This window comes from Centrocercus urophasianus, unplaced genomic scaffold (genome assembly GCF_019232065.1).
Source record: "Centrocercus urophasianus isolate 14NV4802_14NV808 unplaced genomic scaffold, USGS_Curo_1.0 seq_18, whole genome shotgun sequence".
NCBI lineage: Eukaryota > Metazoa > Chordata > Aves > Galliformes > Phasianidae > Centrocercus > Centrocercus urophasianus.
Window position 1 is genome coordinate 19913517 of NW_024884733.1, and position 13606 is coordinate 19927122.

The 13606-nt window shown below is 48.9% G+C and overlaps 1 protein-coding gene across 6 annotated transcripts in view; it reads left to right on the top strand.

Moving 5' to 3' along the window:
• The first annotated feature begins 688 nt into the window (after nt 1–688).
• RNF220 (ring finger protein 220) overlaps nt 689–13606 on the top strand; it is a 155991-nt gene continuing 143073 nt past the window's right edge. For all 6 annotated transcript variants that reach the window (XM_042819103.1, XM_042819104.1, XM_042819099.1 and 3 more), the window contains exon 1: nt 689–1417. In XM_042819103.1, coding sequence (XP_042675037.1) covers nt 793–1417 — 625 coding nt within the window. In that variant the 5' untranslated portion in view covers nt 689–792. The remainder of the gene's footprint in view (nt 1418–13606) is intronic.

Below are 13606 nucleotides of genomic sequence, written 5' to 3' on the forward strand. Positions count from 1 at the left end.
ACCCGAAAGGCAGACGTTTGCGGAGATCAGATGGCAGAAGCACCCATTATGATTTTAAACATTGTCAGAGACGCCAGGCATTTTATTGGCGAAGTCTCTTCTTTTGCTAACAGGGAGAGTGCCTGTGCATGTTTGTGATGATGGATCACGCACATGCACCCATACAGACTCATTCATACACCCCATGGCCTGTATCGCATTGTAGGATCCTACGGGTGCGAGTGTGACCTGCAGTGTATGCTATCAGAGTGGGGGAAGACACACAGCTGCTGGGTATGGCAGTGGGTACGGCATTAACACGGCTTCTGGTGATACGGGTAATGGTGCACAATAAATACTGCCATATAGATACACACACACACAAGCAAATGAGGGCTGTGTGTACGTGTGGGCATTCTTGAGTGGATGCAATTAGATGTACATGCCACTTTTCCCGTATCAAATTCCAATTATCATTTGGAGTTACCATCCTAATTTCAAACCGAAGCTTGTTTATTAGCGGGTGATTAAATCTGCGTGCTGCTCTCCCTGCTTTGCCTTTCATCTGCCTGCGCTGGATGGCACCCTTAACCTGGAAGGCCAGAGCTGCTCCCAGCAGCGTGTGAAGTTCTCTGTTGATTTCCTTGAGCGAGCGGAGTGGTGGGACCCACACCTAACACGTAATCTTCTCTCTTCTGTCTCCTTGCAGCGTCCGGAGGGTGATGACGCTCCAGTAGGTTTTCCAGCCCTCGCTTTGCTTTCCCTCCAGGGAAGGTCGTTCCGCACACGATCCCGCTGAGGAAAGACACTCCGATGGACTTACACCGGGCCGCCTTCAAGATGGAGAACTCACCCTACCTCCCCAACCCGCTGGCCTCCCCGGCGCTGATGGTCCTCGCCTCCACCGCCGAAGCCAGCCGTGACGCCTCCATCCCGTGCCAACAGCCAAGGCCTTTCGGGGTCCCGGTCTCAGCAGACAAGGACGTGCACATCCCCTTTACCAATGGCTCCTACACCTTCGCCTCCATGTACCACCGGCAAGGCGGTGTGCCGGGCGCCTTCGCCAACCGTGACTTTCCTCCCTCTTTGCTTCACCTCCACCCCCAGTTTGCGCCCCCCAACCTGGACTGTACCCCGATCAGCATGCTGAATCACAGCGGGGTCGGGGCCTTCCGCCCCTTCGCCTCCAGTGAGGACCGGGAGAGCTACCAGTCGGCCTTCACGCCGGCCAAGCGCCTGAAGAACTGCCATGACACCGACTCGCCCCACCTGCGCTTCTCGGATGCCGACGGGAAGGAGTACGAGTTTGGCACCCAGCTCCCCTCCAGCTCCCCTGGCTCGCTCAAAGTTGACGAGACGGGGAAGAAGATCTTTGCGGTGTCGGGCCTCATTTCGGACCGGGAGACCTCGTCCAGTCCTGAAGACCGAAGTGACAGATGTAAGTACCTCTGTTGGCTTGTTGGCGTTCCTCTCGTTGTGCGCGGTTGAGATACCCAGCAGGTGGCTGTCCTTGTGCTGAAGGAGGGGATGAGCAGCCTTTGCTCCCTGCCGCCCCGCAGCATTGCCACGTTTCTTATAAACGGACAGTGACAGGTTGCAAGGGGAGGTGCTCTGGAAGGAAACCTGCCTTTCAGGCAATGCTGACCTGTTGTTATGTGCAAAAAAGTGTCTGAGCCCCAGAGGAGTGATATGGGTGTTATACATCAGTAGGTGTGAGCAAGGCTTCACCTGGAGACTTCCCCAGAGCTTGTAGGATATGCACCTCAAGATTTGGGGTTTTTATCCCGATCTTTTCTTTACACATACTGTTCTTGTAGCAAATGCATCACCCCCAGGGTTTGTGCCTCAGGTGGGGAAGCTGAGCATATTCGTGGTCACCAAGGTCCCTCTTCAAAGCATAAACCCAAGTCTGTTCTTTCAGGTCAAAAAACTGCATCCCAAATAGGTTGTGTGTGTTTCCCACATTGGTGGCTTGGAAGGTGAAGCTCTATGGCTGTAGCTCCCCAGTCACCCCTCATCATTCCCTTCTAGCACAGGGGCAATGTTCCAGGGATGGGCTCCAGGGCTTTGAGCAAGGCAGGTACCCCAAAAGAAGCACTGAGTTATGGTCAGTTTGCCTCTAAGAAGCAGTGAGTTTGCTGCTATGCGTACGCTCCTTTGTTCTGCTGAATTTTCTTCCTAGAAAACAATTCTTTTTTCTGTTGTTGTTATGATTACTATATTTTTTGGGATGAAACTCTGCTGCCCTGCTTCCCCCTCTCCCTTTCAGGCACGATTTTTCCTCTCCCCTTTATGATGCTGAGGAGGTAATAGAGACGTTGTGGCTCTGCCTCCCCTGTCGGCGCAGCTTCCCCAGCCTGTCTCCTTGCATTAGGCACCGCGCTAACTTACCGCCGCTAAAAGGCATCTGCCTAAACCCCGCGTACCTTTTCAATAAAAGTCATCATAAAATCAACCTGCCTTGTAAATCCATCGCTCTTTGCTTTTGAAATATGCCGCCAGTGTGTCTTTTATATTCGCGTTCGCAGGGTGATTCCTGCTGAAGGCAGAAGCTCTGTGTTCCGTGCATTATTCTGCATGGGGAAGGCAGGTGGGATCTCAACGGGGACGTTTTATGTCTGCTGCACGGCAGAGCAGAGCAAAGGCGACATCCCCAACCTTCCACCGGCATTAAAATTCTTGCGTAACTACTGGGGCAGTTTACACTAAACATGTCTGTTGGCTCTGTATCGTATTTCCATCACATATAGATGCTGCACCATGGAAACTCAGCTCCATTAGCACCGCAGGTTTATCTGTCGCCCAATACGCGGGATGGGAGTGCTTGCTGTAGTGCCATTTACACGTGCGTGTGGTTGGCCTTGCTCTCTAAGTGTATACCCAGGGATTGTAGACTCCGCTTGTTGGGCCGTGAGGATCTGGGTGTGCCTGTGTGATGCGGCCGTGTGTCAGAGCAGGAAGGCGACTGCAGCTTCTGTGCAAGATGCAACAGGGCTCCTACCAGAGATGGCAACTGTTGAACATTGTCTTCAACCAGCATCACCTTGCCACGTCCAGTGGGTGCTGTTCAGGTTTGCAAGCTCAAATTTTCGGTTGTATTTTTCAGATTCCTGAAAGCATTTGTGTTATATGGGTGGTGAGCTGCTATAGTTGCACTGCAGAGTCTTCTGTAGCACTGCATAGGAACCTTTTTTGGATAGCTCATTAAAATGTTTATTTTTCTTCATAGCCTAAACAGCGATTTTTAAAAAAATGTGTTTGTTGCAATGTTTTAATATTCCTGAAAAATAACTTCATGCTTGAGATACTTTGAAACACAACGAGAATCCAAAGCTAGGCATTTCCATCTTGGAATGATGAAGTGGGTCTCTTTAGTCCCGTGCTTTGAGGGAGCAGAGCCTCATCCTGTTTTCACCCATATGCTGAATTCAGTGAAATGATTTGGGATTTGTCACAACCACTGACACCTGACCCTGTGTGATATACTTGTATTGAAGTGAGAACTCATGCAGCAGCACTGGACCAGAGCTCGTGTCCATGGGATGCTATGAATGCACGGAGGTGAGGTGGTGTTCCTCATCATTCAGCAAACCAGCCTGAGGTTGGTCTGCTCAAACACAGTGCTGTGAAATGCAGGCACTGAGGACACCCAAATGATGCACAAAAGCAGAGACTTCCCAGGGAGCAGCGGTCTCACTGTGTGCTGGATGGGGCCCTTCTGCTGGGTGCTTCTGAGAAACGTGATGCCGTTTGTTGGAGTTTGGGGGCTTCTTGTAAAGCATGTGTTAAAGACACCGAGAGACGTATTTTATGGGTTTCCTTTAATAAACCCACGACAGCCGAGATTCCTAGAAGGAGTGGAAATTAATGGTGTGTTTCTTTCTGCAAAAGAGATCTATAGCTCCATTTTAGAATCAGAAGAAAAAAAAAAAGCACAAACAAAACACAATAAAAAGACCCTTTTTGCTCCTAATAAAACCCATCCCCATGGCCTTCTGCATGAAGCCACCACCACGTCACCTTCCCACGAGGTGATGGGCAGAAGCCTGTAGCCTTCCCGTTGCTTTCTCCCACTTGCTCTTCATCTTGCATTTGCCATGACCTGCTGGTGTGTCAAAGATTTGCAACCCCTCAGCCACAGCTTCCATCCCATCAGAACCTGCTCCTCCGGTCTCAGCTACTACTGTTGGCTCTCATGCAGCTCCAGGAGGGGAGCTCTATGGTGGCATGCCTTGCTGGGACCTCAAATCCTGACCCCAATCCCAACTCCAAATCCTGACTCACTGCAGCACGGGGATGGCATCAGCTGCTCCATAGGTTTTGACAGAAGGAGCTGCGAAGGGCAAAGTATGAGCATTATTAATACAGTACAGTTAGTAGAATATTATGAACTGTTATAAATCATTACTGCTAAACTACAGTTATTAAAGGAAATGACCAAAGTGCACTTTCTGAGCCAGGATCTCCGACAGTTAAAGCGTTATTTTATTATTTCACTTGCTAACTTGCAAAATTCAGGAGGCAGCGGCAGTTTCCTGGTTGGGCTGCGATGGTTGCACGAGGGACTGGGAGACGCTGGAGGAGTGGGCATGCACAGCAGGAAGCAAGCACGGGATTTAGTCATTGCTTTTCTCTTTCTCTGATAGCCTATAGGTTTTGAAGGAAGGAGACATTCCCCTCATGCAGGTGCCCTGGGCTCACCAAGGCCACCAAGATCTTTCTGGAGTTCCCATAGAAAACTCAAGCGTGAAGGTGCTTTGGAATTGTCAGCAGTTGTTATCTGTGTGGTATCATTTAGACAAGTCCCATTAAATGCTAGCAGCAGTTCCATTCTCTCCTCTTTGTTTGCCTTCCAAGGAGCAGAAAACAGACATAATTATATTTTACGTGAGACTCTAAGATTTCCTCTCATCTCCTCCTCTGCTTAATATCTGCAGCTATAAAATAAATTCCATTTGTGCATACATGGTGCTAGGCAGAGGTAAATAACTGTCATTCGAAATCTGCCTAACCTTAATCTGTACTGGGAGCACTATAGAGCACCGTATCCATTTGTATAATATTAGGCTTTATTTTTATTATGGATTTCTAATGCAAATTCATAGCGGGGACAAAGTTGTTTTCTGCTAATGCTGCACTCCAAGGAAAGTGGCTGCTACGAGTGAATGGTGACAATCTCTATCCAGCAGTTTGTGGTCCTCAATCACGTCAGTATACCTGGGGGGCATTTTTCATCCTTGCTCTTCAGGATTAAAAAGCAGATTTGAGGACTTTTGAGGACATTTTTTGGCTATGCAAAGCAACTGGGACCAACAGTTGGTGGGACCGGTGTGGCTCTGGGTTACACACACGAATCTTCCCTGGAAGCCAGCCTGGAGTCAGAGTGCTCTGATTGAACACTGACAGTGACATTTGGTGCAAATCTGTGGCTGCGATCTTGTTTTTTTTGTCTTTCCTTTGGAAAACATAGATGGTGGCAGTGATAAACAGAGCGTCCTTTGGCCACCAGCATTGCTTTCTCCTTCAGCCCCTTGCTGGCGTCTTGAATTGTAGCAGAAGAGAGGAGAAAGCAAAGCTGGTAACTTGGAGCTGAGGTCTACTTTCTCACCGCTATTTTAGGGAAGAATGTGTTTTGTACTTTTCCTTGTCAGTGCTGGGCTCGTGGTGCACAGCTGTTTGCAGTGGGAAAAGGAAGGCGCTGCATGCCTCTGCATCCCTGTAAGAGGAAGAGCTGGAATCCGTGTCCTTGTTTCCCGCAGCAGCATGGATTCTGGGTAACTGGCTCCAGGCAGAGTGACACAGCCCAGGATTTTTTAATTCAGAAAACACAAGAGCTTTGATGCATTTTGCTGGTGCAGTCCTGCACACCCGCATGTGCCCTGTGCCCTTTTGCAGGGCTAAAAGTGCATCTCAGGTCTGCCACAGTGAGCCCACGTCGCTCTGTTGGGATTTTCAGGAAAAATCACTTTGCTTCTAATTAAGATAGTTTAAATTTTAGAAGTCTCAACCTTTTCATCTGATTTTCGTGTTGTTTCCCTATAGGAAGCAACTTGCAAAGCCATTTAGTATGTGCGACTGTCTGTCCTGTAGCATCCCTCACTATAAGGGAACATAGGATAGCAATCCCTCATCCCAGGCAGCCTGCTCTGACACTGGGAAGGCATACAGAAGGCTCTGCACCAAAACACAGCTCTGCCTTCTCCTCTGGCCTTGCTTCCACTATGAGAAATATTATGGGGAGCTTCCCCCTAGGGCTTTAGGAGAGGCTCTGCAGAGTGCTGGAGTCCTAGTTCCTCCTCTGTGCTCAGGGCAGGGGCTCACTGAGCTGAATGCCATCCTGGTGTCTGGAAGTCTCTGGTGGGCTGGAGGGCATCTTGTCCCAGTGTCACTGTTGGCAGTGTGGATGGCTTGGGAAAAGGTGGACAGCAGGTGAGCAGGGTGCAGCATCACTGCCAAGGGGCCTCAAGTGCCCTGCACAGAACCCACTTCCTTGTTGGGTTCTTGCAAACCAGTTTCACTTTCCACTACCGACCATCGATTGGAGGTGAGCCTCCAGTACAGCCCTCAGCCAGGATGGCTGCTTTCCCCCTGAGCACTTCTCTTAAGGAAGCAGTTTGACCACTGCTCTCTTTTTTTTTTTTTTTGGCTTGAAGATGAAGGAGAAGTTGGGTCTGTAAAGGGCTGAGCACTGGGACCAGCATGAAGTGGGGAGCATGCTGGAAGTCTGGGGTGAGGCACAGCAGGACGCAAGCAGTCCGCACACCAGGAGTTAAACATCATCAAGCTCTGCAGAGGGAGTGTGAAATATAAAGGGTCTACAAGTTATTTCTGTCCTCATTTGGCCCAATACTGAAATAAGTGTGATGGCAGTTGGATCAGGACTGGAATATACTGGAAAAATGGAGAGTGAGAGCGTGCAGATCTCTGTCTCCATCAGCCAGAAGCACTGTTCCCACTGTCTCATTATGTTCCCTCTTAAAAATGAAAACGCCTTGACTGTGGAAAGAGAGGGAGATGGTGTCAGAGCAAGGCAGGGTGGGGAGAAGGGCTGTGAGCTGGTCTCACTTGGATGTGCCTGAGATGTTGTGCTGCCTGGGGAGCTGTGCAGGGCGCAGCCTGGATCAAGCCTTGGTTTATGCTGTATTTCAAGGAAGAAGGGGCCTTAAACTGGGGAAATGCTTCCTTCTGGGTCCTCTCTTCAGGAGCACCGCAGGGACACACCATCTTCCCAGGAGTGGGGGTGCCCTGTGGGGCTGGAGAAGGTCACGGCGTCAGTGAACACCATCGGGGCCGCTGTGTCCGGATGGAGCTGCACCTGGGCAAAGAGGCGAGGGAAGTCCCAGTGTGGTGCGATGGGCTCTGCAGGCGGGGAGGGCAGGAGGGGGCTGTTAGAAGGCACTTGCAGGCGTCACTGTGTACTCAGGTGGCTCAGTGATGTTCGGGTGGTCCCAGAGCCACACTGTTTGCAGCTGAGGAAATGTGCTGCAAGCTGTTCATATGCAGATTGTTTTACTTCTGTTGCTTGATGTTGGGATATGGAACGCAAAGGGCACAGCCGTGCCTCCTTCTCCGTGCCCCACGGAGAAGGAAAAGGGAAGGGCTGTCTGGGCACTTCAGCTTGGGCTCTATTGACCTTGGACAACAGAGCCATTCCTCATGGACAACGTGAATGCAAGGGTTGCCACGTTCCTGTGCACTGAAGGTGGTGGCATTCCCATCTCAGAGGTGCTCAGAGCTGCCTGCGTTGCTGCACCAGCACTGGAGGGATGCAGTCTTGTTCAATAAACACATCCCTGGCATTTGTTCTGAATAAACTTTTGCCAGACATATAGATGTCTTTCTCATGAAATTTGGGTGAACAGCTGAAAACAGTGGCTAGGAGCAGCAGAGAAAGAAACGGGGAAAATTTGGAGTAAGGTAGATAAAAGTGAGAGATAAAAGAAATAATGCAGGGAAGGATGAGTAATCGACATTCTTGGAGTCGAAGCACAGGCTCTGGCTTCCTTCCTGAGCAGTAAAATAAAATTAAAATAAAAAAAAAAAAGTCTTTAGAACAACAAAACTCTGGACGCGCTGGTTTCCTTCCTGACGGGCCCAGCCTCGTGGTGTTTCGATGAGTCCTCATTGGCAACCAGGGATGATCTAAAGGCCAAAGGCAGAGAGATTGGGGGGGAAGGGAGAAGGGTTTAACTCTTAGAGCCCTGCTGCCGGAGATTTGCAGTGTGTGGGTCCTGGAGCATGAGCAGTGCTGCTGCCATTGGGCTGGTATCAGCTGGCACATCAGCCCAGTGGGCAGTGGGGATGTGTGAGAGGCAGGTCGGGTGCTTTGGGCAACTCGTGTTTTGCTGTGAGCTCTCTGAGGCTCGCCGCTCTCTGCAGGGTTCCCCTCTCTGAAAGGTCGAAGCTACTTCTTAATTCCCAGCAGCTGACAAAATATTTATTTTCAGGTACTTAAAATATTATAATTTGAAGTGGAGTCCAGGGCCCTGGCTGGAGCTGAGCTTTTGTACTAACAGCCCCAGCGAAATGACTTTTTCCTCCTACGACTTGCCAACAAACGCTCGGAAAATAATTGTGGGACAGTCATCCCTTTAGTGAGCAGATCAAGAAGATTTGAGACTTGCCAGAGCCTTTCAAAGGGCAGGCCAAAGGTTCAAGTTGCTGCCAGTTCTATTTGTCTTAGCCTTTATACTTACTTTTGTGTCATTAATTTCATCAAATGCCTGAGGGTAAAAGGCACCCAGCGGGCTGTTGCTTGTGCCGAGTTCTTTGGGTGTGCTTGGACACCTCTTGGGAAATAAGCCCGGCTTTTTGTGCAGAGCGAGATTAAAGCCAGTGCACACTCAGGAGACCCTCACTTACCCCAGACAAAAGTTGTTTCCTTTCTAAGGCCCTTTCAGAGCAGGTTGTGCAGAAAGAAGTATATGTGAACAATGCTCTGCACCTACAGGACCTATAGGGATCTTCAGAAATAAAGCATTGCAATAAGATTGTGTCAAACCACTGAAATGAGGGCTGAGCACGGAGAGGTGAGCAGAGCATCTCGGGGCTGTTGGCCTGACTTCCCATCGCTGTCTGCATCCCAACAGCTGCTTTCCGACCCTTCCTGCCCCAGCGCAGCCAGCCGAGCACGTTAATTTCTCAGCAGAAGTGTTGTAATCATTAGGCAGCTCGTCGGAGGGATCAGCAGCACTTAACCAGATGTGAAAGACGCAGCTCAAGGTCCCCGTTCCATCACTGGGTTGCAGCCAGCTGCCTCACTGTGCCTGCTTTGGTGCCTGGAGGGGCTGCAGGAGGTGCCCAAGGCCAGACTGGATGGGGCCCTGGGCAGCCTGATCTGGTGGGGGCAGGGGTTGGAAAGATGGGTGTTAAGGTCCCTTCTACCCAACCCATTCAGCAATTCTGTGACCTTGGGCTGAGTCATCCTGACAATTCTTATATATAGTAAACTTTTATATACACACACTTGCAAAGCGTGTTACGCTCAAAAAAATCCATATACAAGTTGTAAGTTTATGGTTACGGAGAGAAAAAATCAGCGAGACCAAGGGAGCAGACGAGATTTAAAAGTGATACTGTGTTATGCTGAAAATCCCAATGCATCTTTGTGTGTGTGTGTGTGTGTGTGTGTGTAAATGGTAAATTCTTCTCTGAGTTCTGGGCTTGTTTCTTAATGTGCATCACGTAGCAGAATAGCAGTGTGGACACAGTTGCAAATACGGTATGTGTTTTATTGTGAGCATTACGCTGCATAGCAGAGCGCGGGCGCTGAATACCGCAGCCGGTTATATACAGCTGTAAATGGAGCTACCTGCTGTTCTGCATACAGCAAGCTGCCTATTTATGAGTAAATACCAGCCTAGGTGAAATAACAACAAAACAGGAAGCTGCATTAAAGACTTCAATGTTTAGAACCAGTTTGCTCAAAGCTCCCGGGACTGCGCTGCAGGGAACAGCCCTGCATTTTTTGGCATTAAGTCTTTTCCATCTGATTTTTCTCATTCTGAGAGTTTAAGCTTAACTCTGCTGCTCATCAGAGCGTAGGGTAATTCAGATGCGTTTGCAGGCAGGGTGAGAGCGGGCCTTTGGCTCAGGGAAATGCACACGGACTCCTGCCTCGGTGCAGCTTTGGGGTAATGTGTGGGGACGCGAGTGCAATCCCCGCGGTGCCACAGCAGGAGCTACAGGCACCGGGGCAGAGCGAGAGCTCCAAAATGAGCGATGCCTTCTGAAATACCGGCGTGTTTAACCTAGAGGGAGCTCTCCTACATGAAGAATGCGGCTTTGCCCGAACAGTTTTCACCATGCACACCCCTTAGCGAGCTGCTCCGAGCACACCCGGGTACCACACTGATGTGGAGGGGGACCCACGGGCCACTGCTGCTCTACTGGTAGAAACTGATGGAGATTTCTCCTGGTGATAACATTTCGTCTCTTTTTCCTGCTCCCTGTGACACAGATGAGGCAGGGCTGTGTTTTTTTGAGGGTTAGGTGAGCTGGTGTTTCCTTTCCTGGAGGCTAGATGATGCTCAAGGTGACCAGGGTGGATGATGTGACCATACAAGTTCTTCAGCCCTCATGGGTCCTGTTCCCAGAAGACACAGGAGTGCAGAGTGAGGATTGGCAGTGTTCAAGGTGCTGGAAACGAGGGCTTGAGAGAGATAAAGCCTGGAGAGATCATGGAATCATAACTGAGTAGGAAGAGACCTTTAAAGGCTGTCTAGTCCAACTCCAATGAACAGGGACATCTAAATCCCTATCAGGTGCTTAAAGCCCCATTCAGTCTGACCTTGAATGTCTGCAGAGGCAGAGCATTCACCACCTCTCTGAGCAACCTGTTCCAGCATCTCACCGTTTTATTGTTAAAAAAACTTCCTTATATCCAATCTAAATCTCTCCTCTTTCAGTTTGGAACCATTTCCCCTTGTCCTATGTCAAGGATGGGTGCTTTTCTGTGTGTTGTTTTTTGATGAATTTGGGGAAGGAAAGGACATGCGTGAGCTGAATGAAAAAGATAGTTGGAAAGAACTAAAGCACATTTTTCATCTGATTCTTAAAGAAAGTTAAAGAAAGGCTTTGCACTAACTTTGTGCATGGCTTCAGTTTGTAGTATGTTCTTCATTTTTCCATACAGAGCCAGAAGTGGCATGGGTTTAGTGGGCATAATGATGATGGGTTGCTGGTTGGACTCAGTGATCTTAGTGGTCTTTTTAAATCTCAATGCTTCTATGATTCTAAGCGGGAGCAGCAGAAGCAACTTAGACCCAAACCCCTTCTTTGATTAAAAAAAAAAAAAAAAAGAAAGGAACTGGGATTGGAATAAACACATTCCCTGGGGACTTGCGCTTCTCTCCACGTTTTGGATGATGCCCATTCCACCTCTCCATCTTGCTGCTTTTGCTGTGTGTAACACTATAATGTGATGGAAAGTACAGCAATAATAGCAGGGTAGCAAAATCTCTGGCTCTGTAAATATAGATGGACTCAAATGCAGCAGCCACAGACATGAACTAAAGAAAGAACGAACGGACGGACGGACAGACGGACGGACGGACAGACAGACAGACAGACAGACAGACAGACAGACGGACGGACTTCGGAAGGCCTCACATAGGCAGGGATCTCCAGTAAAGTACCATTGCCTCCACTGCCAATGCTTAAATGAGGTCTGGGAAGGAAGGGGTGGACCCTGGCTCCAACCCTCCCAGTCATTCAGGTACATTGCATGCACCTGGGCTCCCCTGATTTGGCCCTGCCTTTCCACCAGGTGCTCAATCACAATTTCAGGCCATGAACTTGGCATTTCTACTGCACTGTTCTAATCGAGACATCACACCTGATCTCCCTGTCCATTCATGTGCTGACCTCCGGTATTGCTTCTCAGTAGTAGAGTGGCACATAAGACTTTGCAAATCCTGCATCCTGCTAGATGCCCAAATCACGTATTTAGAAATGATGCCAGTGCTGGTTTGACATGTGTCCTGTGGCCATGGATGGTCACAGCCATTGACTGAAGGTGACAATGCATGGCATGAGGGCATGGGTGTGAGCACAACCCTGCTGCCCAGGTGTGCTGCAGCTTAGAGTGCTGCTCCTCCACCGTTGTATCCATGTCCTGCTTTCCTGAGATGGGTTGTAACTTATGTGAGCATCCTCTTCCTCACTCCTATTCCCTCAGTGTTAGTGCTGTGGGTGTACCAAAAAGGCTGATCTGTGTTAAAGGAATTTGTCCAATGGCAGACCTCTGAAGGAGCCTTAACAGGCAATTAAGGCATAAAAAATATTTCCATCGAGTGAGCCCTAAATAAATGCTTGTCACCGCTGATCAGAGTTGGTTTATTTCCATGTGTGTTTTCCTTCTTTCTTTTTTTGTATAACTTACAGCCCTGTAAATGCTCAGCAGCTGTTAATATGATTCTGTCGATACGTTTACCATGGTGATTTGGCTATATTTGGCGAGCGTGTGAAGAAATCACTCACCGGTGAGAAGGAGGAAAGACAAGCTGTCGATAGCGAGGGAGAAATGCTAATAACACGGTGACAAATCATTCCTGGGAATCTCGAAGGGTTAAAAAAAAGGGGCCGCGAGGAGTGAAGGTGACTCATTGGGAGCTGCAGACACCAGCTGTCATCTCCAGCTCCTCCTGCGCTTCATCACTTCACTTTTCTAAAGAAATATTTTGTTCTAATTCAAACAGACCCAGGCTTGTTTGTTTTTTATGAATTATTTACTGGGGAGGAGAACCTCCCGAGGTATCCATCTTCGCTCAGGAATAAGTGGATGTTCAGTGCTTTAAAGTGCTCCATCCCCTCCATGATGAGTCTTTTTCATTCAACACCTACTTCCATGCAGAATAAATGCCAGAAGGCCAACTCCAGCGTTGGGTGTGCAATGGAGGAGCCCAGTAGACATTGGCCTCATCCAACTGATCTCGTGCCATGGGACTGAGACATCCCAGGGAACACTTGTGCCACGGAGACATGAGGGTTCCCTGCCCCGGAGCTGCTTCTTGGCGTGTTCCTGCAGCTCAGTGTGCCCAGATGTGCTCCTTGCACGCCAATAGCTCTTCCAGTGGCTACAGGAGCTCATCTGATATTTTGCAGTCCCAAAAGATCTGATCCAGCGGCCATGGAAGTAAATAAATGGAAGAATGTGTGCTACTTGGACTGGGTATCCGATTAGCCCCTAAATGTTAGTTGATCTGCTTTGGGGTTATGACAGACAAATATTGCCCCAAGGTTACTGCTACAGGAATAATCGATCTACCTGTCTCAGCCACATCCAGGCTGCCTGTCATCACTGCAATAACCAGTTACACGTTACATCCTGGGAACATCGTGCCTGACCAGACAAGTTGCCTTTTCTTTCTGTGGTCTGAGGCCAGACAGTACCATTTTCAGCATATTTAAGATCATTTCTACTTGACACTTATCTGCTCCACAGGATATTGCTACTTGACTGCAATGTCCTCATTACAACTACTTAGGTTTAATTCATAATTTTTATTTATTTCTTTATTTTTATGGAATAAATAACGCGGCCTGCCAATAAATGGCTTGGTCCTCCAAACAATTTAGACAGACAAAGTGCCTTGAGTGTGATTTAGCTTGAGTGGTGTAAGTCGCA